This window comes from Blennius ocellaris (assembly GCF_963422515.1).
Source record: "Blennius ocellaris genome assembly, chromosome: 9".
Taxonomy (NCBI): domain Eukaryota; kingdom Metazoa; phylum Chordata; class Actinopteri; order Blenniiformes; family Blenniidae; genus Blennius; species Blennius ocellaris.
This window is the reverse complement of record NC_137658.1, coordinates 17,314,974-17,342,243: the sequence shown is the minus strand read 5'-3', so window position 1 is coordinate 17,342,243 and position 27,270 is coordinate 17,314,974. Positions and strand designations below refer to the sequence as shown.

General features: G+C 42.7%; 1 protein-coding gene across 5 annotated transcripts in view; it reads left to right on the top strand.

The window, feature by feature from the left end:
- Nucleotides 1-23,624, top strand: part of LOC308134730 (mitogen-activated protein kinase kinase kinase kinase 4) — a 56,642-nt gene extending 33,018 nt beyond the window's left edge. Inside the window, exons 13-33 of one of the 5 annotated variants that reach the window (XM_080502505.1) lie at nucleotides 512-628; nucleotides 892-1,023; nucleotides 3,051-3,116; nucleotides 6,209-6,526; nucleotides 7,377-7,511; nucleotides 8,800-8,940; nucleotides 10,513-10,583; nucleotides 11,800-11,879; nucleotides 12,975-13,060; nucleotides 13,262-13,356; nucleotides 14,040-14,124; nucleotides 14,203-14,370; nucleotides 15,129-15,231; nucleotides 15,515-15,670; nucleotides 15,825-15,968; nucleotides 16,137-16,271; nucleotides 16,383-16,483; nucleotides 17,896-18,045; nucleotides 20,443-20,602; nucleotides 21,690-21,829; nucleotides 22,219-23,624. In XM_080502505.1, coding sequence (XP_080358631.1) covers nucleotides 512-628; nucleotides 892-1,023; nucleotides 3,051-3,116; nucleotides 6,209-6,526; nucleotides 7,377-7,511; nucleotides 8,800-8,940; nucleotides 10,513-10,583; nucleotides 11,800-11,879; nucleotides 12,975-13,060; nucleotides 13,262-13,356; nucleotides 14,040-14,124; nucleotides 14,203-14,370; nucleotides 15,129-15,231; nucleotides 15,515-15,670; nucleotides 15,825-15,968; nucleotides 16,137-16,271; nucleotides 16,383-16,483; nucleotides 17,896-18,045; nucleotides 20,443-20,602; nucleotides 21,690-21,829; nucleotides 22,219-22,302 — 2,667 coding nt within the window. In that variant the 3' untranslated portion in view covers nucleotides 22,303-23,624. Of the gene's footprint in view, nucleotides 1-511; nucleotides 629-888; nucleotides 1,024-3,050; nucleotides 3,117-6,208; nucleotides 6,527-7,376; nucleotides 7,512-8,799; nucleotides 8,941-10,512; nucleotides 10,584-11,799; nucleotides 11,880-12,974; nucleotides 13,061-13,261; nucleotides 13,357-14,039; nucleotides 14,125-14,202; nucleotides 14,371-15,128; nucleotides 15,232-15,514; nucleotides 15,671-15,824; nucleotides 15,969-16,136; nucleotides 16,272-16,382; nucleotides 16,484-17,895; nucleotides 18,046-20,442; nucleotides 20,603-21,689; nucleotides 21,830-22,218 lie in introns of all 5 variants that reach the window. The other 4 variants (XM_080502506.1, XM_080502504.1, XM_080502508.1 and 1 more) reach the window with 4 other exon arrangements.
- Nucleotides 23,625-27,270: the final 3,646 nt, after the last annotated feature.

Below are 27,270 nucleotides of genomic sequence, written 5' to 3'. Positions count from 1 at the left end.
GTGTGTGTGTGTATGTGTGTGTGTGTGTGTGTGTGTGTGTGTGTGTGTGTGTGTGTGTGTGTGTGTGTGTGTGTGTGTGTGTATATATATATATGTATATATATATATATATATACCGATCTCAGGCATTTTATATATGTGTGTGTGTGTGTGTGTGTGTGTGTGTGTGTGTGTGTGTGTGTGTGTGTGTGTGTGTGTGTGTGTGTGTGTGTGTGTGTGTGTGTGTGTGTGTGTGTGTGTGTGTGTGTGTGTGTGTGTGTGTGTGACACACTGGGGAATTTTCTATGTGATTAGATGTATTGTAGAGGTAATAGAGGTCATCACATGTCTAAAGAGTCCACATTCCAATTTCTGTCAATCCTGACAAAGTATTAATATATGTACACCAAAAAAAAGGCTTTCAAAAAAAGCTATCTTCTTTGTTGGGCTTCATTTATGAAGGATATATTCGCTAGTCTGAATGATTTCCTCTCCCTCCACTCACCTGTACTGTCTTTGATTTGTCTCTCAGGCGATCCAGCAGCACCGGCAGCAGCTGGCTGAGCAGGAGCGCTACAAGCAGCAGCTCCTGGCTGACAGACAGAAGAGGATCCAGCAGCAGCAAGAGCAGCGGCAGAAGTTCGAGGATGTGAGTGCTGCCTGATCCCCTCAATGTCCCCCCCCCCCACACACACACACACACACACTGGTAATACGTGTGAGTGGACAAAGAGGGTGGAATAATGAGTAGAAGGTAGAATGTGCTGAATTCATCACTGTATCTGGACAAATAGATCTTGTCGCTGCAGAATTCTGGTCAGGTTTCAATGGGCTTTCGGAGGCACACGGCTCTGTGTGTGTGTGTGTGTGTGTGTGTGTTGGTTTGGACTTTGCGTTCTCTGTCTCCAGCAGCAGAGGCAGCATCTGACGGACTGCGCCTTTCAGTGGGCGGAGCTCCAGGAGATCGTCTTGGGGGAGGAGTCCGATCTCCATGACAACCGGATCCGGCTGGATGAGAGGAACAGGAGGTGTGACAGGAGACAGGTGAACATGCTCTTACATTTCATTACCTGGAACATCCAGTTACGCTTTTCTTCTTTTTCTTCTCAAGGACCTGTCTTATATCTGTTGTGTTTGTGAGTTTCTCTCTGCTGCGCTTCCCCACCGGGCTCCCACACAGCGTTTCATTATTAATGTCAGGGTGCAGGGGACACACTCACTTTTTTGCTGAAATGTTACCAGGACCAGCAGTGTGTCTCTTTGAGTTTATCAAAGTCTCGCAGCTCCATGCCAATTATGGCAATGCAGTATTTACACACTTGACTTGGTGAGCTCCAACATCCAGCTGATGCATGCAGTTAAAAAAACTGAATATTTTTTTGGTCAAAAAGCATTCTTTAAAGGTTCAAAACAAAACTTTATTTCACTTTTAAACTGTTACACATTAAAACATTTGTCTGTACCACAAGCATCGTTTTCAAGACGTTGCCGTGGAAACGCAAAACTTTTCTTAAATGACAATGCTTAAAAAAACCGATACCTTTTCGTGAGAGCTCTTCAAGCTCTGAAATTGAACCGTAACCTCAGTCAGCTGTCAGAAGGAGTATTTTGTGGAGCGTGTGCCAGGTCTGATCCGTATTAAATGCCGCAGCAGGTTAAACGTGTCAGCCGGTTGGGAGCGCCAGGTGTTTTCTGAAACGCAGCGGTGGTTGCACCTGTCGGCCTCCGTCGTCCCGTCGATTAAAAACATCCCCCTCCTTTTCTTGAACCGTCTTCTCTGGATTTTTACACGAGGCGGCACTCACATCTCGAGGAATGAAATATGCATGAAAGACGACTCTGTGCGTACGGTATAGAAAGTTTTCTTCATTAGTCGCCGATTGAGAAGTTTCCCCAGCCCTTCATTTATGATCTTTTAATACAGATTTAAATGGGGGAGAAAAAAAAGTCCTTTACTTCACGCAAAGTTGTAATAAAAATACCTTTCACCTTGTTAAAACTTAATTTGCTACAGCACATAAATCTGCAAGGAGCCACCTTTTTCACGGATCTCAGGCATTTTAAATAAAGACACATCGCACTTCTCATTACTTTAGAAATTCATTTCTTCGCCATTAATTTTAACGTGCACTTAATGAATCTATCCTCCACTCCGGTGACTTGCAGTAGGTGTATATTAGTGCTGCAGAGCAGATTAGTGACTGCGAACTCTGCCTACAGTAGATACTCTTAAGGCTCAGATTATTAGCGGGTCGGGTTTCAGCATGTGTGTGTTTGACGCATGGTGTGTGTGTGTGTGTGTGTGACCTGTATGTATTCGACTGGCGAGCTTCACAATGTGATGCTCGGTTGAGCTTTAATGCATCGGCCTGTGACTGCGACAGGTTGTCACGTCTTGTATTAACTCGCCGTGCAGCCAGTCAGTGCTTTCAAAAAGTTGCCGAGAACAACATTGTCCTGCAAAACACAAAACCCTACACACATGAAAATGTGCACACATAACATGAAATGTTCACCTTTGAGCATTTATATGTCTTGTCCAAACCACAGAACCAGTGTGTCACTGTGTGTGTGTCCCTTCATGTTCAAGACTAATCAACACAAAGCAGTACTTCAAATATCCAAATAGAGTAGATGTGAGTAGCCACTGCAAATATTAAGCATATACATAGTTTTTTTTTTTTTTTTTTTTTTTTTTTTTTTACTTTTCGAGGAGAAATTGAAAATGAGGTCATGATTAAATATTCAGAGTTGAGGGCGCTGGCTAAAAGCTCCGTGCCATCTTGCACACGCTGAATATTTCAGTTCCCACATCTCAGAGCTTTCCCCAAGACCTGAGTAAACCCCAATTAGAGTGTGTGAGACGTCTTCGTGGGCTCCTAGACCCAGTAGCACATTACATGTGGAGACTGAAGTACGTCACAAAGTTTGATATGTAATTCTGGGTGTGTGTGTGTGTGTGTGTGTGTGTGTGTGTGTGTGTGTGTGTGTGTGTGTGTGTGTGTGTGTGTGTGTGTGTGTGTGTGTGTGTGTGTGTGTGTGTGTGTGCACGTGTGCACGTGTGCGTGCAGGAGCAGTCGGGCAGGCAGCACAGTGCTGAAGTGTCAGTGAGGCCTGTGGACTCGGCAGCAGAGCAGGTAACAGACCTTTTGTTAAGTCCTTCTTTCTCTCATTCTTTCCTTCCCTCTTTCTTTCTTTCCTCCACGTTTCACGCAGCAGGTTACATTTCTTCTGGAAGGTTCGGCTTTTAACAGAGCTTTTACCACAGATTTGAAGGAGGGACCATTTCTTTAATTTTCTCTCATTATACTATTCGGTTCTTTCATTTTCTTCTGTAATATATTTCTTCTTTTTATATCTTTCTTTTATACAGTTTTCCAACTGTATTTAATTAATTATTTCTTTCTTTCATTATTTTCCATGTTTCCATTTCCTTCATTTCTGTATTTTGTTATTTCTTTAATTTCTCTATTTTTTAAATGTATTTCTTTCTTTTTTTCTTTTTTCAATATTATTTCTTTTTCTTTGTTTTATTATTTTTATTTCTTTAATTTAATTTTTTTTCTTCCTATATCAATTTTTCTATTATTTTAAAATATTTTTTTCTTTCAATATTCCTTTCTTTTATTCTTTCATTCATTCATAATTGTTTTTAATTTTTCTTTCTTAAACATTTTCTTCCTTTTTTTCCCTCGTTCTGTCATCCTGTTACTTTTCTAATTTCTCTCTTACATGCATCAACAATGTTAAACTCTGCAGTTGAACTGAACTCTATTTCATGATTTGAGTTTTCACCTTCAGTTCTTTGGAGCTTTAGGTTTTTCAAATCGAGACTTTACCTGCAGTTGTTGGACATTTGACACAGATAAAGATGCTCCCACCTTAAACAGCGGCAGAAAAGTAAACATCTGTTAACACACTAAAATCATTTGAGTGAAGAAAGACCGGGAGCGTTTGACTTCACCGTCTCTGATCCACCCATCATGCCTTCTCTCTCATTCGCTCGCTCCTCTTCCCATCCTTTGGAGGAAGTCCTGAGCTGAGCCTGCTCTCCTCACAGTATCTGTACCTCTCGTCTTGCTGCTCGTTGACAATGTGCTCCCTTTTTAAAGCTGCGAATCCACAATCCTTTCAGTAATGACTTGGATTCCTGATGCGGGCTGTTTGCTCACGTGGCTGTGAACACAGAGCCTCGTCTCCGAAAACAAAAAAGAAGCTGTTTTTGGAAGGAAAAATATGTTGAGTATTTGTCATTTTGAAGAAAAGTTGCATTAAGTCTGGGGTGGTTTCCAATCTGGCAGCAGAAATCTCTTCTCAAGAAACTATTGTGCTCATGCAACATTGATAGAAATCTCAATTTCTATGTGAATGAGTTAGTGTGTGATGGCTGATGAGTGGAAATGTTTTGGTTTACACAGTAGCGGGCGGCTCTATTCACACTCTTACCAAGGTTTGTTAATGGTTCTCATGTGCGTCGGAGGAAATGACAAGTTGAACAAAAGGTCTGCCCACTGAAACGGATCATCTGAGCAGAGAAAACTCAGTTATTCAAAACTACGTTCAGTAATTTACCTTCATTTCACTTCAACGTCCACATCTGTTCAAAAAGGCTTGTCTAAATGTTCAAGTCATGTTGGTAATTAAAGATAAGATGTTTTCTTAAAAAGTTGTTAACTTGGTAATTAGAAAAAATACCGTTATGTATTAATTTTAAAGGAGTGCATAACATTTGTTACACTTCATTAATGTAGTTTGATTTATTGCCATTCGGTGCATTTGCCTAAAAGATAAGTTTTATTTTTATACGTAACATAATGTAATTACGATACATGATATCAAGTTGAACCTCTCAGGTTTTCATTCATTTTAGTTTCACTGCACTATTTTGCCATGTTGTGAGAAATGAAAGTCTAAAATTGTAACTAAAACTAGATGAATGAGGTCGTCATAGTGATCTATAGGTGGTCTTCTCTCAAAATCCTTGGGATTATTGCTTCCCTCCAACACTCAAATAGAATATCTGCGCTTTCTTTTCTGTATAACTCACAGCCGTAACATTTAATGTATTTATTTATGTGTTTAGTTTGATTTTATTTAGCTGCCCTCAGCTGAATCTGGATTCCACAGCATGGCCCAAATATATTTATATAATCTATCACACTTGTTTAGAGTGGTCTCAAAGCTAATATCAGAGATTTGACGGTGAATATAGCCGTGAGCTTTCAGATGTGTGGGTTTCTTGTTTACCTGGACTTTTTATTGCCTCTTATTGCCTCTTTCTCCTCCCAGGTTTGTGCTTGGGAATGAATTCCTGCTGTATGTGGAAGTCTGACGGTCAGCGCTGGGCTGTCGTCTGTCTGATGAATGCTCTCATGAAAAAGTCTTTTTATATTTCTATATAAGAAACTCGACTGGATCAAACCTGTTGATATTTTTGGTCATGAAATGACTCGCTGAAAATCTTAATAACTCGTCGCTGGTGAGATTTTTCACACTGCAATTCAATTAGAGTGTCTTAATATATGAGGAAATAAAGGAAATGCATTAAGACAGGACTGTTAAGAAAATCACCGAATGGAGAATAAATGGAGGCTTTATTAAGACGAGGATCATTTTAAAAGACGACATTATTCAATAAAGATCAAAACACCAAGTGTCTTACTGAAATCACATAATTCACAAATCACATTAATGTAATTTGATTACATTATTTTCTAGTTCCTCATGTCTTTGGGCTTATTTAGGAGATGAGCTGTTTATGTTTTGATAAATTAGCCATGTGATTATTGACAGTCTTGTCGAGCTTTCAGTTATTTTTTATTTTTTTTTACCGTTTTCATATATTCAACATATATTCAACATGTATATCTTCCTCAAAAAGCATCAACATCCTATTTGGATACAATAGAGCTCTACGGTACATTAAAACCTAGTTAACACTATTTTAAATTGAAAGACATGCTTTTATTTTTGTAAAACAACACTTCATGTAACTTTAATTCCACCTGTCAAGTTGTGAGCTCAGCTATAGAGAGACCTAACAGGTTAGTGCGTAATGGGAACAAAAGAGGCCACAGATGTTTCCTGGGTTTTGGAGACTTTTGATTTATTACTTTCATGAAGGTTTCATCTGCTGCTTACACGTCCGTTGCACCTCCAGGCTCCGTCAATCTTTGTCTTTCTGTGTGTGTGTGTGTGTGTCGTGTGCTTTTCATGTTATGCTATGCAGAGACTCGCCGCTCAAAACCAGCAGTTTCAGCTCAAACCCCAGCGGCCCCAACCTCAGCCCTCAGCCCCCCAGCAGCAGCAGCAGCCCCCGGCGGGCAGGAGGTCCCACCGCACCCTCCCCAAAGACCAAACCCAGCTCCTGTCGCTGCAGCACGACCACAGGCAGAGGGAGCGAGAGAGGGAGAGGCTGAGGCAGAGAGACAGCCCCAGGACAACAGTCCACAAGCTGACGGTGAACAGTGGGAATATTTCTGCTGCTGCTGCTGCTGCTGCTGCCGCCTCCTCCCCCTGCCGCCCCCCAAACAGCCAGCGCTCAGCGGTAAACCCCGCCTCCCCGTCTGCCTCCACCTCTTCTGCTTCATGTTGTCGGTTTTTTTTTAATGTTGAGCTCATCTCCCCTCCTCCTCCTCCTCCTCCTCCTCCTCCTCCTCTATCCTTGTGCACGTTGAGCCAGTAGCTGGACTCAGAAATCACCATCATCTGAAGTTGTTTTATTAATTGAAATGCTTCAGACTGCCTGCTGAATTTCGCAAGATAATCCCAGGATTTCCTTATATGGGCGTCTGCTTCAGCTACAGCTAAATCTCAGGGGCAGGATGAGTCCGATGTCAAATTACAAACATGCATTTTGACTCCGCTCGGTGCAGATTTCGGCCCATTAGAAATGATCACATCTGATTAAGCTACAGTACGCTCATTACAGTCACAGGAGGAGCCAGGTGTCAAATTACCAAAACTCAATGCGCCATGTTGCCAGGTTTAATGCTATTGAAAAAGTTGGTCAATCCAAGCTTGTTTGATTGCTTTGTAAGGTCGTCAATTTGAGCTTTAGGTCAGGATCGGAATGAGCCAGGTGTCAAGTTACAGACGAGCACTGACAGATCTTGATATAAGACTATAAGATATAAGATATAAGTGACTGTAAATCACCGTTAAAACCTGATTTAACCCGATTTAAAAACTCAATTTGAACTGTGTTGGATAGACAAAGTGGATTTTCATTCCTCCAAATGGAGCCAACCTCAAACCGTCGACGACGGTTTCACAGCGTCTCGAAGTCGACCCACGACGTTGAGAGAACGACACTCATTCTAACCTTGTTTGAGTTTCCTGCATCGATCAGCGCGCGGAGGCAGACAGTGAGACTTCCCTGTGTCTCCGTGTTTCAGATGGAACTCCAGGAGACAAACTTGGCCCGGCTGCTGTTGGCGGCTGGCCTGCCCAGTCCGATGCACTCCAGGCTGGGCTCTGGAAGCAGCTCCAGTCCGTGTACCCCGGCCATGCAGAGGGCTCAGTTCAGCCAGGTGAGGACGCTCGCGAACCACGTCGCCATCGATTCCCACCGACCTCCTCCGAAGTAGTGGAGGCGCTTTAATTGTGCACGCCGGTGGCTGTGGTATTGGAGAGCTGCTGAGACACTCTTGATTGTTTTCCTCATTAAGTTCAGAAAGGGGCTCTATCGTCTGTGGAAGAATCTTAAAGCTGGAGCATTTCAGAAAAGTTTCCCCGTTTCCATGGTGACCGAGTTGGAGTGTTTTCGAAAAATTCTACCTTGGGAGCCGTTTTTATATGAGGCTGTATGGCATGCAATGCAGACAGTAAACTTTGTGTCCGTGAAACCAAACAATCACTGAGCAAACACAAAGTACATGAGCTTTTCTGAAAGTCAAGCTGGGGAATTTTGGAAATATTCATTTTAATCGATTGTTTCGTCGATGCATCGATACAGAATTGTCCTCGTCCGCATCGCCATGCATCATAGAAATGATTCAATTCAACACTCTTCATATTTATGTGTTATTTCTATGTCACACATTACTAATATGCCAGATTTATTTACCATATTACTACATAATCAGCTGCATGGTGGCGCAGTGTTTAGTGCTCTTGCTCTCACAGCGTGAAGGTCGTGGGTTGAGTTTGCACGTTCTCCCTGTGTGTGCGTGGGTTTCCTCCCGATGCTCCGGTCCCCCTCCCTCCCCACAATCAAAAGAAACATGTACCGGGGATCCCTGAGCAAGACCCTCGACCCCCACCTCCTCCCCCTGAGCACTCCTCTGCGTGGCCCATGGGTCAATTCTGCGAAGAAATTTCCCCAAGGGGATTATTAAAGTACAATTCTTCTCCTTATAGCTTCAAAACTGAAGTCACTTTCAAATGTGTGGCTTCAATAGGGTCGTACTCTCGGCTCCAAACCAAAATCTCGGAGGGGGCGTGGCCTCAGGAGCCCTGCAGTCAGCTCTGTGCTTGTGATTGAGAAATGACATCAATATTCAACTGCATGAAATCTGGTTGTTTTAGTCAGGATTACGCTGAAACATATTTTCCCCAACAGTATTTAAGTTCCTTATTAACAACCAAACATCAATTTAGTCAATTCCTGGTTTATTCCTATTTATTCCCATAAATTTCCATTTATTCCCATGCAAAGTTTTCTAACTTTGAAAATGGATTTGGAGAAGTTATGAAATGTCTTCTAAGTACTGACGCCTCTCAGTCACACATCACTTAAAACGCCTCATTATAATCCCAGCTGTCAGACATGACCCTTTGTTTGTTTGTTTGTTTGTTTGTTTGTTTTCCTTGCACCAGAATGCCAACCTCCGCTCGAGTCGGGACGCCCCTCACAGCAGCTCCATGTCGGACATGGTGCTGTCCCCCCTGTCCCCGTTCTCCCCGCTCTCCCCGACTGACAGCGTCTTCTTCGGCCCGGCGGACGCCGCCCCGCCCAAAGTGAGTTTCACCTCCGACACGAAAGGAGAACTTGTTGTTATTTGCCGTGCCACTCGCAGGATGTGGGCGGAGTCACGTGAGCTCGGCGAGCTTAGCGTCTCGTCCTCCGGTCATGCCAAACTCAGGAAGTGGTGCGCTCAGCACGAGGTTGGTATGATGATGTGTGTGTGTGTGTGTGTGTGTGTGTGTGTGTGTGTGTGTGTGTGTGTGTGTGTGTGTGTGTGTGTGTGTGTGTGTGTGTGTGTGTGTGTGTGTGTGTGTGTGTGTGTGTGTGTGTGTGTGTGTGTGTGTGTGTGTGTGAGGGCAGAAGCTGCGCGTTAACACAGATACATTACCAAGTGGCCTTAACTGGAAACACCTTTACCACAAACACACCGTTTGCGCACTCTCTCCCGCGAACACGAAGCGTTTTTCCCATAGACGCCCATGCAGGGAGGCGAGAGCCATATGGAGTTGATAAAAAAGACTTAATAAGTGCTCCAGAGTGAGGAGGGGAGCCTAGTAAAGCTGTCCGTGTGCTGCGTTATGTTGTTGCACTAACAGGAGGCCATATGGAGCGGTTAATAACTCAGTGCTCTCCTTTCCAGTGTGCCGGAGACTTTAAGGGGAGCGAACACACTCGGGTGTGACGCCGCCAACGGACTCAATCTAAAACGAGCCGCAGTGTCAGAAAAGCTGCGTAGAAACAGCAACAGATCGTTTATGTGCAAGTTGTTTAAGATCTGATGGTAAAAAAATAGAATAGGTACAACATTTTTATTCTTTATTTAAAGATGCCTTTTCTGAACCTTTTTTTTTTTATTAGATCATTCTAGACATGGCAAAACATACACAAAATATAGAAGCATACAACAAAAATACGATCTATCATATAGATCATTGTGTGTGTGTGTGTGTGTGTGTGTGTGTGTGTGTGTGTGTGTGTGTGTGTGTGTGTGTGTGTGTGTGTGTGTGTGTGTGTGTGTGTGTGTGTGTGTGTGTGTGTGTGTGTGTGTGTGTGTGTGTGTGTGTGTGTGTGTGTGTGTGTGTGTGTGTGTGTGCGTCCACATGCAGGATGTGGGCACCTTGTCAGGGGGATGATGGGTATTCCCACAGCTCTCTTCCTGCTCTGCCGGGTGTGTCTTCCTCTCTGCGTCTGTGTGTTTTGCGACCCAGGAGATGAGAGTTCATCCCAGAATCACATGTTCAAAAAGCACAATGCTTTGCGGTACTCACACACATTTATCTTTCAGAACGGCTCGAATACGTGGATGGGAAAAGTTCAGGAAAGACACAGAGAGAGAGAGAGAGAGAGAGAGAGAGAGAGACGCCCCTGACGGGAAGTGGACGCTCCAATAAACTATCTGCTCTCATTAGATTCTCAGTGATCCTCTTCTCTCTGTGGTTTATTAAGAGTTTGACCGCAGCCATTCAGGCACAGCGAATGCTGTTGCACATAAAAGATTCTATAATTAGCCGCCCGGCTCAGAGGTAAAGAGCTCTTCATGAAAAGTGAAGGCGGCAGCCGGGATTCTGGAGAAACGAATTTTCTGCTCTCTGTGTGATTTCATCGGTCCTTTTGTGTCTCACCAGGTCCCAGAACGCACTACCTCCAAGTTTTACTGTCGGGAGCTGGTGATGGGACACAAGAGGGCCGCATCAAGGTAGAGCACGACCACACGACATGTGTACCATGGCGTCCTGAGGGAATCTCGCACAGAAAATATGACACGATCCATCACGTTTCTCACACCCAGTGCCACAGTTTCAGTTATCCAACGTATTTGACACTCATTTTAAGTATAGTTTGAGGTTAACAATTTTTAAAAATTGAGTACGAACAGGGTGACATCCATAATACATTAAATCTTTTGTGAAAAGTTTAAGCTAAAGTTTTTCTTTACATAGGTTCATTAACCTTTGTTGCTTTTTAGCAGCAGTGAACAGTTATTTCCCCCCCAGAAATCTGCATTCATGTCAATTATTGAAGAAGAAATAAAAATAGCTGCTGGAAAAGTTTTCCCAAGTTGCAACAAAGCCAATGAAAATGTTCCAACAGCTTTTTAATCAGATTTTATTGACGCAATGTAGAACTCTGAGATTTTAAATGTAAAGTACACAATGAATTAAATGTATTTTTTGACTGCATATCATCTCCAGCTTACACAGTTTATTTCCTGCAGATATGCGGTTCAGGCTGCACATGCACGGTAAAAACAATAGAACATCATACTTCATTAAAGGATCAATTAGAAATATTTTGTAGCTCGCTAGTGCACATAGCATTAAGCATCAGACCTGAGTTTAGAAAGTGTGAGCTGAAAATGATCTGATGGTTTGACTCATTGATAATGCTGAACGTCTTTATGTCTTTATGAGAGCATGAAAACGGAAGCGAGCTTAATCCGTGCGTTTCAGTGATGTGTTGAGAAAAAAAAAAATCCAACGTCTCCAGATATCATCCCTGTTGCACTCCTGGAGGCTTGCCAGCTGCTATCTGCTAACTGCTGAACATTATCTGTTGGTTTTATACTGGAAAAATTGTGTTATTTCCAACAAAGTGTTGTAACAACACTTGAGTTCAGTCTTGATGATGGAAATACTCACCAGGTATTCAAGCCTCAGGCGGCACACATACAGGAAGAGATTTCCTTTTTATGTATAAATTAGGGTTTTTATTAGCTGACCGCCATTATAAGACAGCAGGAAATCATTAGTATGTCAAATTAGTTAAGGTTGACTACTTTCAATAAGATGAAGGTGAAAATGGGTGATGTTGGTAGCAGTGGTAAGGATTTATTTGTGAATAATACATACAGTAGATCAGCATTCATGTGGCATCTGGGTGTCTCCTGTCCGTGTGTCTCTCCCTCCATCTAGTGGCAGTCCTGTGTCTGCAGCGGAGAAGACCGCAAGAGCCATTTCTTATGGAGTCTCCTCATCGAGCAGTAAAAACCCTGGTCGGTGCCACTTTACACTCTTGTCCATGCTGTAAAATCACTGTTAAGAAGCCGCCCTCAGATTTTCTTGGTTTCTGTTTGTATCCACCACATTGAAAGTGAGAGAAAACCTTTTCCTCACATTGGTATCTCAGCTATAATGTAGACTTTAACTTACTGATCTCCACTGGGAGGAGTTTACAGATTTGAACTGCCAATCTCAGGATCTAAACATCAAGTCACAATTCGAACAATCACTGTGACATTTACACGTTAAGTCATGTTAAATATAACTTTAACCTTTCAAGGTGAAACTGTGGTGATCATCATACTAAAATATAACAAACTCTAACATACATTTCTTGAGATGATCCCAAAAAACAGTGAAGAAGCAGAAGAAGCCACAGAATTGAATCAGTTTCCCAGATCGACTCCAGATTCTCAGAAACGTCGTTATTGTTTTCTCAAAGTCGTTTGGATCTCATTTTGGCAGCCTCAGTTTTTTTTTTTCGTTTTGTACAATTCAGATAAACTCCATGCAAATGGACCAAAAAAAAGCACATTGAAATATAGCAATGCATTGACATTTGGTATCGCTTTTATTTTGTAGTGCTGATTGCATACAGACAAAGACAAGCACTGATTCAACGGCCCTTCAGGAGGAAGATTAACTTTTTCCCATTGATTGATGATCCTTTATTTGTCCCACAAATGTAGAGTGGGGCAGTAATAAAATGCAAAATCCAGTAATACACTGCACTGCACCGCACCGCAGCCTCCCCAGATCGGCGTGTTCGTGTCTGAACATCCTGCCTCCTGTGGGCAGAGCTCCTCTGACAGACGGCGAGAGGATGTGTTCATTATTTCCCAGCCGCCCGCTGTGTTCTCCCGACGCCTCAGTTTGCCCTCAGCTTGTTTCAGCCACAAGTCAGAGATTCTCCTCCGGAGTGAAAAAGCTTCTCCCAGCAGTTTGTGCTCAGTATTCAGGTTTAGGAGTTTTGGAGCTTTTAGCACTGTTGGATATGAGCCGCTTTGATAATAACCGGGGGTTGTGGCCTTTCCTGACATTGCATTTGCATGTAATCATCTAAACCCACGTGTGTGTGTGTGTTTTAGGCTACTTCTTGCTGGAAAGTCCCGTCCTCCAGCACCGTCTGCAGCAGCATAGGAAGATAGAAAACATCAGCGGTGGACACACACAAGTAAATCCTTCATTTAGACACTGTCACACAAAGTGAACTCATTATTACTTCACGGTTTCTTTAAATACCAACATTATTTGTGTTTACATCCTCATCCACTCCACATTAGCCAAAGGTCTGCCGTCTTTTCATCCTTCTCCATTCTTTCCTTGATTTTCCTGATTTTTATCTCCCCTCAATCGCCTGTCTTCACTTCGCCAGGCGGGTAAACCCACTGTGGGTCGGACCAACAAGGCCACAGAGTACTCGTCCTCCAGCGATGAAGTCGGGAGCAGCGATGAGGAAGAAAGAAGCAGGTGAAACGTCTTAACATCCTTTATTCCTTTATTCTAAAAAAAAAAAAACTATAACGTACAGTGTTTTCTGACAGTAAATGAGATTTAAATGTCACTCCTAATAACTCTCGAACAACTTGAACTCGACCAAGCGCAGAAACTTCGTCGCTGCAAACCAACATGTAATTCTACAAAATAACCAGCCGGAGAGAAGTCGACTGTTCTCACACTGTGCCGGAGTGGAGATACAAGCACATTAATCTCAGCTAGAGCAGGAGTGTCAAACATGTCAAACCTGCCCAAAAACCCACCAAACAAATGGTAAAAATTTCAAAGAAAACATTTCTTTTGGCACGTGGAGTATCGGTGGTGCTGCCATGAAATTCAGCAAACTGGCATTAGCCTCAAAGCCATGCTGTCAGGTTGAGTTAGTAAAAAAACATACATAATCCGGTAAGAGCACTTTTCTGGACATTTCAATTTATTTCACACCAGAAGGTTTCTTTGAATTATGTTGAGATTGTCGTAATTTTTCGGTTGTAATTGCTTGATTTCATGAAAATATTGACATTTTCGACGTAGACAAACTTTCAAGTTCACATTTAAAGGTCATCATGACACTATTTTACCTGTTCAGGATGAAATTGGGCTGAATGTACTATATTATACTATAGAATAAATCCTCTTCAATGTGTGTTTTCAAGGTCTGGACTCTCCAATGGAAGAGGAAAATACTTCAGAGGAATCCCCGATGGCATCGTCCTGCAGCCACATCACAATCTGAACCAGGTGTCCTATCAATCCCGAGTGTTTTTCCTCCATAGACACCTCACACGGTTCTACTCAGGACCCTCTGTGTTTCCCCAGATCTCCCGGCTCGGCTCGGAAGAGACCTACCTGCTGCCAGACCTGCTGCAGAAGACCTCCTTCTCCAGCCCCACCCACAATGCACTGGGCCAGCAGCAGCGGACACACGAGCTCAGCTTCCTGCGCTCGGCCAACGCCCCGGGTTCCCCCACGCACCAGGAGCTACACGTCAGCACATCTTTCTCTCTATTATTACTCAGCTGCGAATGAGTCGAAAGTCACTCTCAGAAAATTTCAAATCGGATGAAAAAGCATGCAAGACATTTGGTTCGGTTTTATCTTTGAAAGTTGCAGCGTGACATTTTTTAAATGCACATAAGCTGTGATTGTGTGGATTTGAATATATTTGAAAAGTCACCGTTTGAGTCACCATGATGGTGAAAAACTGTGAAAAACAGTCAATCAAAACCTGATAATATACCGCTTTTTAGTAAGAATTAATACCAATTTAGTTCAAACTTAAAGCTCAGCCCTCCACAGTAACCCAGTGTTCTAAGAAGAATGAATTTTCCTCACTGACATATAGCGATCAGATAATACTTGTTTCATAGGTTCCTCAATCTCACCTGATATTTTTACAGAACATTCTAAATGAATCAAACATTTCAGAGCTTTGTTAAAAAGAATTTAATTAATGATATGTTTGTCTTCCTGATGTTACTGGCTTTAAAACTCTGAAGGTCTGTGTCAAAAAATTGCATGTGAATTTGTGCTGTTCATTCTGTGACTTGTTGTATTAGTTACTTTTCTCCAGCAGAGGGCGCTGTGGGTGCAGAGATAAAGTATCCGCCAAACATGCATTTCAATTTATAGCCACAAGCAGGAATGAAATGCACTAAAGACAATCTGTTCCTTATTTTTAAGAGCTGTCGTCGTGAACTTTTAAAGCCTTAAGCCGTGTTTCTGACTCTCATTGTCTTCTTCAGGCTGTCTGCAGTCCCTCTGGAAAGAGCACGTCTTCATCTTCCTCCTTCCTGTCCTTCATCGACCCCAGACTGATCCCCATCTCCTCTCCACCACAGAGCCCCAGTGAGGCCACTTTTGTTTTGTTTTTTAATAAAAAGTGTCTGGTAATACTCCAAATTGTCCCTTGAGAAATATTTGTACATCTATTGGTGTTTTTATGACATAAAAAAAAAAAAAGAAATACAAACAAAAACCAGATTTTCAGGCTGGAAATACAGAGAAACTGTTAGAATCCACATTCAGGAACAGAAAATATCTCAGCTTCAGGTCCTGCTGTGTGACCGGGGGTCTGTCGGGCCACGTTACACTCCGCTCACGTCCCTTGACTTGGCGTCTCTGTGTGCAGCGGGCAGTAAAGGCGAGCCCATCAAACGAGAGAACCACAGGAAGGGCTCCGTGGTCAACGTCAATCCCACCAACATCCGGCCGCAGAGCGACACTCCGGAGATCCGCAAGTACAAGAAGAAGTTCACCGCCGAGGTCCTGTGCGCCGGACTGTGGGGTCAGTACTCTGCTTTAATATTCTTACCTAGTTCACATTTATTGATCCGAAATGACGACGTGGACTGTGAAGTCTGTACTTCTGGTGTGTGGAGCTAACAGGGGGGAACTGTTGACGCAGACATGTTGACGCAGATGTGTCCGTGGTGCTGCAGGTGTGAACCTGCTGGTGGGGACGGAGAACGGGCTGTGGCTGCTGGATCGCAGCGGTCAGGGGAAAGTCTACTCCCTGATCAGCAGACGCAGGTTTCAGCAGATGGACGTGTTGGAAGGACTCAACGTGCTCATCACCATATCAGGTGAGGACGGACCCTCGGGGTATTTATCTTTATTATTAATTTGAGTGATTTTAACTCTATCTCGTAGGGTTTTTTTTTGTTAATAATAAAACTGGGCACCTAGAGAGTTAATGGTTAATGATGTTTAATTAAGTGGTGACATGAAATCAACACGTTTCCTCTCCGCAGGTAAAAAGAACAAGCTGCGTCTCTACTATCTGTCCTGGTTGCGGAATAAAATCCTCCACAACGACCCCGAGGTGGAGAAGAGGCAGGGCTGGACCTCGGTGGGCGACCTGGAGGGCTGCATGCACTATAAAGTCGGTACGTAGCGTCTGAGAGGAGAACTCGCAACGTCATCTCTTCTACAGGTCTCGAACAGAAACTCGTCAAAACGTGTCACGCTTATTCAAATGTGTGTTGTTCTTGTCTCAGTGCGATACGAGAAGATCAAATTCTTAGTGATTGCATTGAAGAACGCGGTGGAGGTCTACGCCTGGGCCCCAAAACCCTACCACAAGTTCATGGCCTTCAAGGTAGGGGATTTTTTTATTTCTTTTTAAATTAGTCTCATTTATAAAGCTTGTTAAGTTGTTTATGCTATAAACAAGACAATGACAATTCAAGTTCAAAACAGTTAAATACAGATAAAGTGGACTGGAACAGAGAGGTGGGCAAGTCAAAGGTAGATCAATTAAATTAATAATCATAAATTAAATTAATATAAGATGTGATTGGTTTTAAGCAAAAATGTGCACACATGATATTTTACTTGTTTTTCTTTTCTCTTTTTGCACAACAGTGTAAATCAGCATGGCACCAGAGCAGTTCCTCTTTTTTTTGTGTCTTTTTTTCCTTTTTTCTTCTGTTAACTTCTTTTTTCACCAACATTTTATGTTGTTTTTTTTCTACAGCTTTGCGTCACTATTTTACATTCATTATTCTAAACTAATGTTGCTATGTTGATGGTTCAAATAGGCATAAATCCACCAGCCAGCACCGTTACAACGAGAGAAAATACAACTGAACTGAATCTTTACAACCCGTCTGGCTCTTGACACTGTTCATTCATCAAAAATGAGCCATGAGCTTGTAATTAGGATTCGCACCTTTCATTCTCTGTCGTCATAGTAATTGCTATTTAAACGCACAAACAATAATAAAGGAACAGCGTGATACAAGTCAATAATGTCTCATGTTCCATCATTGAGATTCATGCAAAAAAGATCATTTGCATATATTATATGACAAATATGTTTGTATTCATGTAACAATTTTTAAAAAAGTATAAATATTAGATTCACATCACAGAGATGCTTCACGATAACCTCATGCAACAGTTACGCGAACGTCTTTTGGATGAATTTAGATGTTTTGTACGTATTTGAAGACCATCACAGGACTAATTGATGTCATCAGCAGTGCAGTGACGTTCTGCCCAACCGCCTCTGTGTCTTCAACTAACGCTCATCAAATCACTTCAGAGTCACTCATTTATATTTGATAATAATAATACATCAAACTAGTATTGCACTTTTTTTTTTTTGAGCACTCAAAGACACACCTCTCCTCCTCTGTCCGTGGTCCTTCAGCCTTGAAAGCTTGTTGACCAGCCTCCGGCGGGCAGATCCTCCCTCCTCCGTCGTTTTGGATCCTCTCACCACTTTGCATATTTAGAACAAAATCTATCGGGGTCACAAACGCGTCCTCTCTCACCCTCCAACGCAAACGCAACCAGGCTGCAGAGCTCATGTGCACAAACCCTCAGCAGAGACTCGTCCCAGTTCTTTCTGTCCTCTGTGGCCCGAGCTACTTTCTCTTTGCCGTTACAAAGTTTAACCCTTCCTCTGCAGCCGTGGCCGGCCGTGCCCCCCCCCCCCCCCCCCCGTGGCTCCGTCGGCTGTTCTCCAAGTTGTGAATCTATAGTTGATGGTGTGTTTGTCCTCAGTCCTTCAGGTCTCTGCCTCAGAAGCCTCTGTCCGTGGACCTGACCGTCGAGGAAGGTCAGAGGCTGAAGGTCATCTACGGCTCGCTGTCGGGTTTCCACGCCATCGACGTGGACTCTGGGACGCCGTACGACCTCTACCTGCCCACACATGTAAGCGCCTGTTCTGTTCTGTTTAGACTTTTCCCCCCCTTCTGCATTTTTTTTTACTCCAAACTGAAGCACTTGGGTGTGAGGCAGGAGCGCTGACCACTCCACCACCGTCGCTCCGGTCCTCTCAGCTCCATGACATAGATCTTATTCTCTGTGCAGCGGCAGCTCTCTGTTGACCCTTCCCCTCGCTGTCCCATCACTGGTGATCTCCCAGTCCTCCCTCCCACTCAGCCTGATAGATATCAATGATTCCTCCTGTCTCCATTCACCTCCCACACGCTCCATAAAAGTCAGAGTTCCCATCATCCCTCTCCTCCTTGCTCCCTCGCTCTGCAGTGGAATTTCTCATTTTCCCCCCAATCATGTTTTTTTTTCTCTTCTTTCTTCTTCCACCACAATGTGAGGGCTCTCTTTCCCCTCGCCGGAGTGTCGGTGGGCAGTGAATGGCGGTAAGGAGGGAGTGACTCGTGTTTCTATCCAGGCCCTTCAAGTCGTGTTGGGATTTTCATTACAAACAGCACAAAGTGACCCTGTAAAGCTGGGGTTCAACCCGTGGCTCTTCAGCCCCTCTGTAGCGGCTCCATGAAGCTTTCAGAAAACTACAGAGAAAGGTCTTGCGGAATCGCCCAGCAGGTTTGAGCTTGGAGCTGTCTCGCTGTGAGGTTGCAGGACCGTTCAGAATCCAAGCAACTCATTACATCCTGCTGGTTTTTTCTAGAGCTATAAACTGTAGAAAAGAATCTTGGAGTCATGAGCATGTGGGTCGAGGATGAAATACTATGTGTGTGCAAATCTTCCTCTAGTTCAGTTGGGTTAACTCTCATTTGGAAGGTTGCAAGTTTGAACCCCCCTTGAGCAAGACACCGAACCCCGAAATCTCTCCCTGTTGGACGGACTGAGCACCTCCCTTCGTTTATGGATCTCCATGTGCAAGACTTGGATTCATCTTCCCACTCTCCGGCAAAACGTGTGCTACTTTCTCTTGTCCCGGCGGGGTTTTGGAGCGACGGAGTGAGAAAAGAGAGACCAGCTCTAAAAATACACGCGTGCTGTCCTCCTTCTCTCCGTCATCAGTTCTGCGTGTGCCACGACCTGCTCTACCTCTTGTTGGTTCTTTTCTTTTTTTTTTTTCTCCTCTGGTTCGTTCTGCCGCCACACCTTGGCCAATAGTTTCCCGCTGCACTGCGCGCTCAAACCCACTCACTTTCTCTTCTCCCTCTCGGTGGACGACCCTCATTAACTCACCTCCCTCCTACACTGCACGCTCTTCTCTTCTTCTTCTTCTTCATCGACTCTCCTGACTAACCTGCTCTCAAACACACACACACACACACAGAAAAAAACACAACCTATGAACAAACCATGCAGCCATGCCGATTCCCAGGCAGAGGATTAAGATTGCGTTGCGTCTGTGGATGCCGGTCCTCATGCTGAGGATCGTGGTGGCTCACACTCCGGTAACGTAGAGAGAGAGCATTTTAATGTTTGGAGTTTTGGGCTGAGATTTCTGAAAAGGAGCTATTTCCTTTCTTATTCCTTACCTTAAATGCTTTCAAATGCTGATTTAACCTCCAAAGACCCGGCTGGATTCATGTTTTTACAACTTTAAAGATCAATCGTCACCGAACGTCCTTGTTTTTAAGCAATTACCGTTCATTTTAACCTTCCAGGACCTGGTGTCAACATACGTGGACGTTACTTTGGGTCGTCTCGACAACAACACTAAACTAGTTCAGGTCTTAGGAGGTTTTCTGTTTCGTTATGTTTTGTCAATGTTTAATGGTTTTACATGCAAGATATTTGATATTTCCTTCTTTTTTTTTTATTGCGTTTTAACTCCTGGTCACAAATGTGCATCTGCCCTTTTTACAGATTGTTTTGTGAAAGCACAATGCATGAAAACTTTATTTGCAGTGCAGTCATTTTTTTTTTTGTGATGTTAATTTTGCAATTAAGCAGTGTATAGCTCTAGTCCATGTTCAAGCTCTTTCTGGAAATAAATTCAAATACTGCATTTCATTCTCAGAAACACCCAGAGATGACGCCGTTGCAGAATTTTATTTTTTTTCATTTATGCATAAATTTGTTCATTATTTTTATCGACTAAAAGCCTAATTTAGTAAGATCCTGCATGATTTGCGCTAAATTACACACAAATACATTACACTGTACATTTTCTCTGGGTCCTCATGTACAAATGGAAATATGTAAGTGAGGCTTTTGCTTTAAATCAATTCTTAGTGCATCCTGTCAGTACATCAGTTTTCACCGGTCCAAGTGTGAAAGATCACGTTTGTGCCCATTTTTATACGAGCGGCCATTAGCTCAGGTCAACAAATGCTTGGATTTGTCCTGAGCGTCACTCATTCTTTGGAAATGACTGTGTTTGTTGGACAGATCCAGGGATCCATCCGCCCTCACGCCATCATCATTTTGCCCAACAAAGCGGGAACCGAGGTCCTGGTCTGCTACGAGGACGAAGGCGTCTACATCGACACGTACGGCCGCATCACCAAGGACACGGTGCTGCAGTGGGGCGAGATGCCGGCGTCCGTCGGTAACTTTGGACCGACGTGTCCCTTTTGGATCAAAATTAAAAATGTCTCTGCAGTGGGAGCAGGAACTGAACCTGAACTAGATTCTGTCCAGACACATTCGGGATAGCGTGGGCTAAAAATAAGTGTGTGTGTGTGCATGTTGGTGTGCGGTGTGTGCTTATTCTTGTTCTAGTTCTAGTTCTAGTTCTAGTTCCAGTTCTTGTTCTTGTTCTTGTTCTAGTTCTAGTTCTAGTTCTAGTTCTAGTTCTTGTTCTTGCTCTAGTTCTTATTCTTGTTCTTGTTCTTGTTCTTGTTCTTGTTCTTGTTCTTGTTCTTGTTCTTGCTCTAGTTCTTGTTCTTGTTCTAGTTCTAGTTCTAGTTCTAGTTCTAGTTCTTGTTCTAGTTCTAGTTCTTGTTCTTGTTCTAGTTCTTGTTCTTGTTCTTGTTCTAGTTCTTGTTCTAGTTCTTGTTTTAGTTCTAGTTCTAGTTCTAGTTCCTGTTCCTGTTCTTGCTTCATCTAGTGACTTTTTTTGGGTTAATCTACGTTATGCAGAAGAGTCAAAGTTTTGCAGCATTGGGTGAAGGAACTCTTAGATCCAACAGTTCTAGTCTGTTTACCTCTAAAGAAAAAAACAAAGGCTGTGGAACCCTTTTTCACTCTTTGATTCTCTCAAATGTTACCATGTGGCCAATTACAGGTGCCTGAAATCACATAAAAACGGGAAATAAAAATACGAAAACATTATCTTCACTTAAAACGTGCAAATACATTTGAACTTACTCAAAGTCACAACAGTTTTCCAGCCTCTCGTGATGCCACATTAGTGGAAAGTTGACATCTTTGTGTGGAAAATCGTAATCATTCCAGGCATCGTTAAACATTATTATAAAGGTATGAGTAATTCAGGGTAAAAGTTCTGATTTAGTCCACTTTACACAACACTTAAAGTGAAAATGCATCTTTGCCTTCAGAAAGGTTCACAAAAAATTGCATTTTCAGTGAGTCTGAGTCCCGTTGTGGTGTAAACCGACCGCCAACACGAGACAAAAGTTTTCTGTTTTACTTGCGAATGCCGTGAAAATGGGGCCATTTGTCTTTCTTTCCAGCGTACCTTCAGTCGAACCAGGTGATGGGCTGGGGGGAGAAGGCCATCGAGCTGAGGTCGGCCAACACGGGAAACCTGGAGGGAGTTTTCATGCACAAAAAGGCCCAGAAGCTCAAGTTCCTGTGTGAAAGGAATGACAAGGTAGGACTGACTCAGGAATAAAAATAATAATAATAATCCATATACGCACAATGTTTGTAGTGGATTGCTCTCATCATGCATGCATTTGATTACAAAGGCAATCAATAGCACCCACTCGAGGTCCAACGTGAATATTACATGTATTTCAGTGTTTCTGCAGTCTTTCAAAATGTTGCCATGTGAACAGCAAACATTTCGGAAACAAAAACAGTTTGCACTTGAAACATTGTCAAGTAAACTGGGCCTCTTTGAAAAAATGTCCTCTATTGAGTAGAAAGTTCGACACGTGTTCAAACCGTCTTTTGTCTTTTGAGTGTTTCGACATATTTCTGGTCTCTGTGAAGCTCCAGTGTGGATTTCTAATGCCGGAACCCCTCCTTCCTCCCCAGGTGTTCTTTGCTTCAGTGCAGTCGGGAGGCAGTAGTCAGATCTACTTCATGACTCTGGGACAGAATTCGCTCTTCAGCTGGTAACACCCTGGACACGTTCGTGACCGCGATCGACTGGTGGACTTTACCTTGGTTATCCCGGTTGGGACGGGCGGCGCCTCCGTTTTAGATCGAAGAGATGACGACGCCCACGACCGTGATAATCCTCCGTCCCTCCCTCAGTCTGTGTCTTGAGTTGAGGACAGAAGCTTGAACACATCACTTTGACTACTGAAGCTCAGGTCATGGACGCATCTCTACATCTGCAGTGTTTCCCTGGAGGAGCCGTGTGGTGATTTCAGATTGGACTCTGTTCCAACATTCAGCTCTCTTGGATCGGTTACCTTGTTTTTTTTTCCCCCCTCTGATGTCCTCATGAGTTACTCACCAACTTTCTCATCAACTGGAGCAGAAGAGCAACTTCCTCTTCTCTGGCTTTTCATCAAACTTGTTCGCCACACGAGCGTCTTGCGGGCATTTCCAAGACCCTCGGGAGGATCGACACTTCATCTCATTCCATGTTTTGTCTCCGGTGCTTCTTGTTTTGTCAATTGATTACTTTCCTGCAATGAATCCACAAAGCTTCAGCATTGGCTGAAATCGCAATTCAAAGCTGTTGAAGGCCGACTCGGCTCTCCTCGGTGACGCTGATCCCAAAAACCCAAACAGATTATAGTCGAGCGATATGGAGTCTCTGTCAGGCCTGTCCAACTCTTCTGATTGGCTCTGACCAGTTAAACAAAGGGGGGGGGGATAACCTTGAAATAAAAACAACTCCAAATGTTTCACCCAGTTTTACCACAAAAGGTAACCCTACAGTTACCCTACAGTTACCCTACAGTTACCCTACAGTTACCCTACAGCACGTGAGCCACATGTTTGTCACTCCTGCTCCATGTTAATGAAAACTAATGTGAAAAATAATAGAAATGTTTCCGCATTTCTTGCTCATATTATGGACTTTACAGGTCCAGCTAGTATTTTTTTTAGTGTATACGCCACCCTGAAGGCGTCATTGATTTTAAATTGCAAGAAAAGTCAACAAACACAAGTCTGCGCTCGCATCATCCTGCTTTTATTTCTCCCCCGCAAAGGATCTACAGTGAATTTTGCATCAACCGAAATACCGTTCGGTCATTCCATTAGAGATTCTGTGTCGTTTGGTTCTGTACAGCTTCAGATGTATATAATCTCGTATGATGCACTGTTTTTTCTAAATATTTTATAAGTGACAAGCCATCTCGTGTGTGTGTGCGTGTGTATGTGTGTGTATAATTAGGCCGATGAATGTGACGTTGGGTCAGGTTATTTCCATGGTGGTTGAATGTTTGAGGTGAATTGAGAGCTTCTAACGGCGAGTGTTCATTTTTTCACCAGGATCCAGTGGGAGTTCATTTTTTTTTGTGGGGGGGGGGGGGTTTCCGTGTTTTTAAGTCGGGTGTTTTGCACAAGGGGCGTCCTTTACATGATTTCTTTCCTGTTGCTCTCCCTTAAAATGTCTTGGTTCAAAGTGAAGGGGGTTTTAAACCCAATCCACAGTCAGTATTAAAGCATTGGTTAGATAGACTAAATAGTATGGATGGCGTGTCTCTTTTTTAGATAAGCCATTATAATAAATAAATTAATCCAATTATCAGGGTGGGATTTGAAAAGAGGTGGAGTTTGAAAGCAGGAAACCAAAGATGGAAGTCCGTATGTACAGTTATTATTCCATTTGAGATCTGAATCGTTCAAATTCCTCACGAGACGGTGAGTCCTGACTAAATATATACAAGTGAGTGTAATATAACAGTCAGTGTTTATGATACTTCAGGAAAAGGAACTGTGAATTACCTATTTGTGTATTTCCATTATCACCACATCGTGTTTTTATCCCTCATTAAATTCCACCTCTTTTTTTTCTACGTCATATCATACATCCTCCTCCTGTGGTTATCAGCAGTACACTGTTTTATATTCAGTGAGTTTTAGACTTGAAGTGAATATTGCAGCTGGTTCTGTGAGACTATTTTAAACTGGAAAGTGAACTTTCTGACCGTTGATGCATCTTTGTTTTTCACCAAATGTACAGAAGTATTTGTTTCAGTGGAGTCGTTGTTCTTGCGATAAGACAAACTAATTTTAATTGGCTAATGGACATAGAGACGAAGGCTAACGCAACAAAATTTACAACTATTAACTATCTTACAGCAAACTAGCTCCGCTATCGCTAAGACCAAAGCAGCCTAATTGTCATTTTTAAAATCAAGCAGACATTTTATGTTTCTACTACTTGTGGTTTGAACCATAAATACACGTTTGTTAGCATGCTACACTTTTACTGCTGCGCTAAATAACATTGGTTCGAGTTTGGTAGAAGTTGTCGAGAGGAAACTGCTGCATTAGTTTCAAAAAACAATTCCCGGTCCTCTGTTCTTGATGTAATTACTTTCCTTTCAAAGTAAAGTTGTCATCCTTCTATACAAAAGAAACGTTTAGACGAATAAAGCAAAAACAAAGAAACGACACAATCCACTTGCTCTGTATTTGCATGAATGAAAAGGAGCAGGAAGACGTAAAACACTTGTTTATTCCTGTCCCTCAAACACTCCTACATCTCTGTCAACCACTCAGAGACTAAAGTTCCTTACAATTTAAATTTAACACCAACAGCTGCACAGATGCTTTTAACATACTGTGGTACATTTTGATTCAACATTCTCCACTGAACAAGCAAAGCCTCACACAGGCGAACTATTGTACCTTTCAAGAATCAGTCCTTTAGAGATTTAAACAAAAAACATAAAACTGTTTTTAGCTTTGTGCATTTAAAGTAAAAAAAAAAAAACCCACATATTTCATAAAAGAACACAGCTACTTTCAACTCTGCATGTAAAATCCCGTCCGCTGAGGAGGCTGTGGTTTCTCTCTGGGGCTCATCAGATTCTCTTCTCTCATTTCAGTCTCACTTGTTCAAACATTATTAGTGCTTCAACCTTTTCCATGAACTTTGACTACGTCTGTGCAAAGAGCCATCCTTGGTAACTGATCGTTAACAGTTCCCTGATCGTCCCAATAACTGAAATTAGAACGTTCATTTTGTTATCAGTTTCACCATAAAGTGTTGGATGTATAGGAATTGGTATTTATATGCATTGTATTGATTTTCTCTCTCTTTTTTTTTTTTTTTTTTTTGTTTTTAAAAAAATATCTGATCAGACAAATATAACATTCTATTTATTTGGCCAATCAGATGGAGTGAGGTGGACGTGTGTCTGAACAAGCGCAGAACGGGATCGAGTCACAACCGGGTCAAATGAAGGATGAGAGAAAGAACGCTGTTACTTAGAAGAGCAAATCTCAAAGAAAGAAATTAACATTTTCCACTTAAGTGTTTGTGTTTATCTCAAATCTTTTATTTTTCTCAACTTTTATTGAATAATGTGAAAAGCAAATATGGCCCTGGATGTGTGTTTTTCCTGGCTGTTTGGTAAAGTGGGATGAAGCCTGGACGGAAATTAAAACACAAAGCAGCTTGTATTTTGACCATATTAGTGTCGTTCAACAGCCTGTGTGACCGCGGGGCTCCTCCAGGGGTCTGTAGCGAGCCTCCTTCTGTTGGCGGTTGCAAAGTGGAAGCGGAGAGGAAGAATTGGGTCTCGAGGGGTGAGAGGAAGTAGCTGTGGATGGAGTCGGGTGGCGGCTGACCAAAGGAGTGATAGTGGTTCTCTGAAGGTCCAATGTGAAGGATTTTATTCGTCTCAAACGGTCGACTCAGTGTGAAGAAACGATTGGAAAGGAAGACTGACTTCTAATCATATTGATTAAGGGAGTTTTGTTCCTCTTCTCGTCACCATTGGTGTGTGAATGAGTGAAAGTGGCAAACAATATGACACTGCTGAGGAATCTGTTTAGGGTTTGCAAGTTTGTAACCTGTTTTATATTGTAATGCAAGTTTCTACCGCAAGGTGGTGTATTGAGTAAGTTGAGCGTCTCCTCTGTCCTTTGAGCTGGTAAACAACACGGGAAGAATTAGAATGGAAGAAGAAGAGACTGATTAATTCTGAGAGAATCACCAAGGGTGGACTGAACGCAAAGAAGTGGTTGGCTTAAAGGTTATAAGTGTGGAAATGTTCCACCGCAGAGATGCTACGTTTACGATCCAGACAATATCACCGAGGTGCATTTTGTACAAATCAGCCATCAAAATGAGTTTAACCATCGTCAGAGTTCAAATTCTCTTGCTCAAAACACCTTCTGACTGTCGTTTCCACACATTTGTTTGGTTTTATTTGAATATATTTTAAGTTGCAAACCATATTATTGCCCCTTCAGAGAGACTCGGTCGTGTTGATTTGACAAGTTAGAAAAGATGGGTGAAGAGAAAAGTGAGACAGTGATCGTTTTAAAAAGCCTGATTGACCAAAACGACCCCCCCTGCATACATTTTACATGTCCTCCATGAAAATCTAACATGTTGAACTCCGTTCCATAATATTCATCTTACAGACTTTTCTGTTTCGATAAGTTGGAAAACCTAAAGAGAAGTATAGATTATAAAAATAAAACAAATATTATAGAGCTATATATCTGAGAATAAATATGTCCCCCCCCCCCTCCCGTGTCTTTTATAAAGATGAGCCTTGAGTTACTTTGTATGATTTATGCACTTGATGCATCACACACTGTTCTCTCCCCTGCTTCCAGATCAACACCCTCGTACTTGTGTTTCCTTGAGACGACAATAAAAGTGTTGAGTCCACCCGTTGTGCTGCAGTGTTGTTGACTTTGATTTCTGCTCCCCTCCTCCCTCTCTCTCTCTCTCTCTCTCTCTGGGTCTGGAGCTCATATATCCTGAGACGCCTCAGTGGCACCAGTGGCAGGTTTCGTGGCCCCTTCCTCTGGTGACACCTCAGACCACCGTTGATTCACTTCCTCGTGTCATAATTCGTCTTTTAGCTTTCTGATCCCTGGATACAGCACCCCCCCCCCCCCCACACACACACACACACACACACACACACACACACACAC